This window comes from Hyaena hyaena, unplaced genomic scaffold, assembly GCF_003009895.1.
Source record: "Hyaena hyaena isolate Hyena2069 unplaced genomic scaffold, ASM300989v1 scaffold_345, whole genome shotgun sequence".
NCBI classification, from domain to species: Eukaryota; Metazoa; Chordata; class Mammalia; order Carnivora; family Hyaenidae; genus Hyaena; species Hyaena hyaena.
Window position 1 is genome coordinate 213,766 of NW_024080976.1, and position 6,216 is coordinate 219,981.

At 56.8% G+C, this 6,216-nt stretch overlaps 1 protein-coding gene across 4 annotated transcripts; it reads right to left on the reverse strand.

Annotated features, from left to right (window-relative positions):
- Positions 1 to 1,996: 1,996 nt before the first annotated feature.
- SBSN (suprabasin) lies at positions 1,997 to 5,766 on the reverse strand. Of its 4 annotated transcripts, none has more exons than XM_039249631.1 (5): positions 5,259 to 5,758; positions 4,469 to 4,718; positions 3,165 to 3,236; positions 3,016 to 3,060; positions 1,997 to 2,163 (listed from the first exon to the last, which is right to left on the reverse strand). In XM_039249631.1, exons 1-5 carry the CDS (start codon positions 5,631 to 5,633, stop codon positions 2,135 to 2,137), a joined length of 771 nt encoding a protein of 256 aa, XP_039105562.1. In that variant the 5' UTR covers positions 5,634 to 5,758; the 3' UTR covers positions 1,997 to 2,134. The 4 variants fall into 4 exon arrangements, with proteins under 4 accessions (XP_039105562.1, XP_039105563.1, XP_039105560.1 ...); XM_039249632.1 differs by having other exon boundaries at positions 4,473 to 4,718; positions 5,259 to 5,757; XM_039249629.1 differs by having other exon boundaries at positions 4,469 to 5,766.
- Positions 5,767 to 6,216: the final 450 nt, after the last annotated feature.

Genomic DNA, 6,216 nt, shown 5'->3' on the forward strand with positions numbered 1-6,216 from the left:
TCTCTCTCTCTCTCTCTCTCTCTCTCTCTCTCTCAGGGTGGCTCAGTTGGTTGAGTGTCCTACTTCTGCACAGGTCATGATCTCATGGTTCATGAATTCAAGTCCTGCGTCAGGCTCTGTGCTGACAGCTCAGAGCCTGGGGCCTGCTTTGGATTCTGTGTCTCCCTCTCTCTGCCCCTCCCTGGCTCACACTCTGCCTCTCTCTCTCTCTCTCTCTCTCAAAAATCAATAATAAACATTAAAAAATATTGTTTAATATTCTCTCTCTCCCTCTGCCCCTCTCCCTGACTCACACTCTCTTACTCAAAAAAAAAATCTTTATGTTTGAAATATTTTCAAATCAAAATATTGCAAGGGAAGGGAAGGGCCCTATGTGATAAAAATGATGGTATTCTGCAAATCAGGATAAAACGCAGCAAACGGGAAGTGTCAGGAGCGTCCCCATTACGGTACACATGCAGGCCCCGCCCCCCTGGCGTGGCATCTAGTTCTGACCCAGGCACGGCTTTGTATTTGTTTTCATATTCTGTTTATATGCCTTGTCTCCCCGGGAAGCCTATAAGTTCCCCAAGGGCCATTTTTGGTCTCTTATTTTCAGTCCCACAACGGATGGAATTTTGGAGCTGGAAGCCATGTTTGTCGTCCTCCCCTGGGGACACCCCACCCCCCTTTATACAGAAGGAAATTCCGGCCCGGAAGGAAAGGAAGCCGCCCGCAGGCATATGGTCCTGATAGGAGGCAGGTGCCCCAGCACCCAGACCAGTGCATTCCAGAGGCTTTACAGGCAACTGGGAAAGGTCAGGTTCTATCAATAGACAGCCGAGGCCCTGGCCCCTCCGAGCCTCAGTTTCCTCACCCATACAATGGGGACGGCAAGAGGACTTCCGCCTTTGGGCTGTGAGAGGCTGAAATGGTTCTAGCTTTTCACACAGTACTGGAACCTAGTAAGTGCTTAGTAAGCAGTAGCTGCTACCACACATCTGAAAACCACGCCTTCCGTGCCACCGGTCCCCTCTCGTAAAGAGGCCCGCCCTCCTGTCGTCAGTGTGCCTGCCGCCTGAGCCTTCGGTCCTCCTCCCCCGCAGGCACGCGTCTCCCACACGCATCTCCTTCCTCTCTCCTTTGCACGGATCCCCCACCCCCACCCCAGGACACACACTGATGCCAAACAGGAAAAGACTATTTTCCGAATATGCTATGTAGCTCTCGTTTCTCCTCCACTATGTGACTTCGGTCGTGTTTATTTTTTTTTTTTTAATGTTTTGTTTATTTCTAGGAGAGAGAGAGAGAGAGAGACAGCGTGAGCAGGGGAAGGTCAGAGAGAGAGGGAGTCACAGACTGAAACAGGCTCCAGGCTCTGAGCTGGCAGTCAGCACAGAGCCCGACGCGGGGCTCGAAACCACGAACCGAGAGATCATGACCCAAGCGAAAGTCGGACGCTTAACCGACTAAGCCACCCAGGCGCCCCACTTCGGTCGTGTTTCTTAACCTGCGGGAGTTTCCATGTGCTTCTCTATAAAAAGGGGCAGTAACAGAACCTCTCACTCGGCTGGGCGGTTGGGAGGATTCGGTGAGGTCACGCGTGGACGGCACCCAGCAGGGAGCCCGGCCGTGCACCATAAATACAAGTTGCCATTGTTATTCCTTTGGTGCCACCCCTCCCACCCCCCCAGGATGCCACTCCCTTGGGCTCCACTAGGTTCCCACCACTCTCTTCCCCGGTGCTTCTGCCCCCACTGCCAGCCGGAAGTGGCTTTTCCTGCGCAGACGCTCCTCTCAGTGCTGAGCATGCGCGAATTTTGCGCGCTCGCGAAGCGTGGCTCGTCCCCGTCTGGCCGTCTCGCGTCTGACCAGCCCGACGTCCCCAGTTCAGCCACCCCTGGGTGTCAGCCCCCAGGTCCTTCAGCAAAGTAACAAGGAGAGAAAAGAGAAGCCTCCCCCGTCCCCTCCACCAAACCCTCCTCGGGGAGCACGGCGGACCATGATGAGAGTAAAAGAGTGTCGTGTTTATTCACAAATCCCAGTACAGCCGCCCTGCGAGACTCAGGAAATCTGCCCCCCCACCCCCGGCTCCTGCAGGTCATGCCAGTTAGTATGACAACAGGAATGTCAGTCTGCTGAGAAGGCCAGCGCATCAGTTCAGGGAATGATGGCGATGACGCTCTGGAAGAGAGGACAGAGGGAGTGAATGCAGGGGACCAAGACGTCCGCCCTCAGCCCCCTGGCGAAGGAGAGGGACACTGACATTAGCTTCTCTGCCCTCCGACTTGCTTATCCTCTGGGGAACATCTCCGGGAGGGTGACTTCCAGAATCAGGAAGAATAGGGAGCCAGCCCTCCCAGGCTGAGGTGCCAGCAGCCACTGTAGGAGCCCAGAAGCCTTGTCTGTTCCTCCTCAGAGGGTCGCCTGCCACCCCCACGGCCCAGGAATAAACAAGGGTGTGCCTGGCGGCTGTTCCCACCGTCATCCGTCGTCCGTATGCCCCAGTCTCTTGCAGCTCGGGTACTAACCGCAAAGAGAAGAGCTAGGACTCTGCTTTGGGCCCAGAGTAGGGACCAGGGTCCCAAGGGGGCCTTTAGACTGGGGGGCGAGGGGAAGGGACAGAGCAGCAGGCTCCCCACTCCCCCCAGCACACGGCTGGCTGTAAGGTGGCAGCAGAGGGACTCCCAGCGGGTCGAGGAAGGGAGGGAATCGGGAATCGGAGGAAAGAGGGTGAGAAGTATCACAGGGAGGGGAGGCTTTCGCAGCGCCTCCCTCGCCCCCGCGGGTCTGTTTTGCCAGCCTGTGTTCGCCTCCGCGGGAGTGGAAAGCAGCCAGAAGAGGAAAGCAGGGGTGAGGGACAAAGAGCAGGCAAAGGAAGGGAAAGCCAGAGCTGGGAAACAGGTTGCATGGATGGTCTCTGCAAGGCTGAGGGTCTGTCCACCGTGACGTTGTCCGGGAACGGGCAGTGGGAAGGGAGCGTGGCTATGCCTCCAGAGACCGAGAGCAGAACGTAGAAGCCACGTGGCCACTCACCTTCCACAGAGCTGGAAAGTTGAGAAAGGCCTTGTTGACCGAGGCCTGGAAGTCAAGGACAAGAGGGTCGGTCACCGGCACAAGTCTCACCGCCCACCCTAGTAGGGCCTCCCCTCCCCCCACGCAGTCCTTGTGCTCAGGAGACTTACTCCAGATGTTAATGTTGTGGTTGCGCCCCCTCCGTGCTGGTGCTGGCCGGTGGAAACGCCTGGGTGAGTGCCCTGCGGACGAAGCCCAGACCGTCATTACAACCCCTCAGCCCTGGAGGGCCTCCCAAGTTCATCTTCCCCCTGACCTGCCGCCCTGGAGGGTGCCCGGGGCTGAGGTGGGGGGCATAGGCTGACCTCCTGCCCCCTCACCATCCGGAAAGGAAACCCAGAGCCCATGTTGCTGTGGGAATTCTGTGAGATGGGAAGAAAAGCCTGGAAGGATGTCTGCCCCCTCCTGACTAGTCTTCCCCCAATTCCCTCTTATTTCTGTGAACGAATACCCTGTCGCTAAGAAGGCCCTGACTGGAAAGGGAACGCAGAGAAGCCACACAGATCTTCAGCCCCGACCTCAGCTCTACCCCCTTCTACATACCCTCTGGCCTGATCCCCAACCTGGGTTGATCTCTGCCCTCATTTTATCCCCAGATACTCAGCAGTGCCTCCACTGCCGTGGCCAGCCTTGAATCCCACAAGAAACCTCCGCCTCCTGACCTCTTCCCAGTGAAGACTGCTGTCTGACACAGAGCCCCCCACCCCCTCTACCCTGTACACTTTCTGCAGAGTCCCTTCCTCCCCACCCACCCCTGGGTCCCTGCCTGGTGGGCGATGTCGCTGTCGGCTTCAAGGTCAAGGTCTGGACCAATCCTCAAAGACTCTTCATGGAGATTGGAGCATGGGGAATTGAGGCAGGCAGGGGTCAGCCTTCTAGTCCCCAAGCCCCCTCCTTGGTGCCTGTTCTGCTGAGTGCTAGCCACATGACCTTGGCAAGTCCCCTGAAAACCTCAGGGAGCTTCCATTTCCTTATCTGAGAATCAGGGAGTCAGCATCCTCACCCTGACTACCTCAGAGGCTTGTTATGAAAATTAAGCAGAAAAGGGCTTATCTCCAGAAGCTATTCCTCATGCCTCCTCTGATGCTCTGGGTTTTCTCAACACTCACTCTGTTTGCACTGCAATAGATCTTGGCTCATAACCACTTCCTATTCCCCAGCAGAGGCTTCATGTGCCTCTCTTTACATCCCCCCGAAAGGTGGGGCGAGGTCCCTTTCACAATGAATGATACAGGGCTTTGCGATAAGGTGGTTTGATCCATCTGACCAGCGGAACCCAGAGAGGGAGCGTGGTCATAGAGCTGCCCAAGCTTCCTTCACTGAATGAAGGCTCCATGGACCACCCAGATGCCCCAAGGTTTTAACCTCTCCCCGCCCCCCAGTCCCTTCTCCCCCGTTCCCCACCCCTGTTCACCTACATTCAGCAGCTTGTTGGCCTCCTTGCCGGCTTGGTTGACCCCGTTATGAACATTCTGCTGCAACCTGTCCACCTCCTTCCCGGCCTGACCAGCAGCATGGTGGACACCTTGGCCAAGTTTCTCCGCTTCCTTTCCAGCTTGGCCGGCAGCGTGGTTGACCCCTTGACCAAATTTCTCAGCCTCCTTCCCGGCCTGGTTGACCCCATCATGGACCCCTTGGACCACTTTGTCTGCCTCCTTTCCGGCCTGTTCAACGGCATGATGAACTCCCTGGCCAAAGTTCTCCCCCTCCTTCCCAGCCTGGTTAACTCCATGGTGGACCCCTTGGGCTATTTTGTCTCCCTCTCTCCCAGCCTGCCCTGCAGCGTAATGAACATCATGGCCAAACTTCTCTGCCTCCTTCCCAGCCTGGTTAACCCCGTGGTGGATCCCTTGACCAAACTTCTCTGCCTCCTTCCCAGCCTGGTTAACCCCATGGTGGACCCCCTGCCCAAACTTCTCTGCCTCCTTCCCAGCCTGGTTAACCCCATGGTGGATCCCTTGACCAAACTTCTCTGCTTCCTTCCCAGCCTGGTTAACCCCATGGTGGACCCCCTGGCCAAATCTCCCCGCCTCATCCCCAGCCTGGTTAACCCCGTGGTGGATCCCTTGACCAAACTTCTCTGCCTCCTTCCCAGCCTGGCTAACCCCATGATGGACCCCCTGGCCAAATCTCCCCGCCTCGCTTCCCGCCTGGTTGACCCCATGATGGACCCCCTGAATCACTTTGTCTGCCTCCTTCCCAACCTGTCCAGCAGCGTTGTTGACCCCATGGACAAGCTTCTCTGCTTCCTTTCCTCCTTGTCCGATGCCACTGTTGATCCCATGGGCTACCTTGTCCAAGCCGTTGTTGAGCCCCTGGATGCCCTTGTCCAGCTCCTTGCCAGCCTGGCTCCCCATGTGGCTAAGTCCATTAAAAACTTTCTCCACTTCCCTTCCAGCATGAGTGATTCCATTATTGATGCCTTCCAGGGCCTTGCCCACCTCTCTCTCTGCATTGCTCAGCCCCCGGTTGATTCCTTCAATGACCTTCTCAATGGGGTCATCATTGGCTGCCCATCCAGGAAGGGCCCCGAATAGCAGTAGGAGGGAGCAGGAGCTGAGCAAACTGTCAAGGTGCATGTTGTTGGCAGGGTGGGAAGGATGCAGAGAGGAGCCAGGGAGGCAAAGCTGCTATTTATCTTCTACTTCCCTCCCTCTTCTCCACCCCTCATGACTCAATTACCCTTGTGAGGCACTGACTTGGTCCCCAGTCAGGGAGGTATTTCCCTGGGAGCTCTGAGTTGAGCAATGAAGAGGAGGAGGAAGAGAGGGTGAGTCATGAATGGAGAACACTCACGTGGCATCTTTGCTTCTTGCCCATTTCGGGCCCTCCGCCCCAAAACCCAGATGGCCTCCCTTCCAAACACCCCCTCTTTTCATTCCTCACCCACTGTCCGGGCCTCCTCTCTCCCAACCCCACCTTCCAGCACCTCTGTCCTCAGGACCCAGGCCTGGTTCTTCACTCCTCTCAGGGGATGGAAGGATCTGGTTTCCCCAGCTCTGAGAGTCTGGGGAGATGGGAGGCCCAGTCAGGAGAAGGAGAGCACTCTTGGGGAGTTGAGGGGGTCATCAGACCTTGCTCTTACTGTTCCTGTAGACACCCCTGCTCCTACACGTACCACGTCCTAGCCTCAGGGGTCTTCTCCCTGGTCCTCAGCCACAC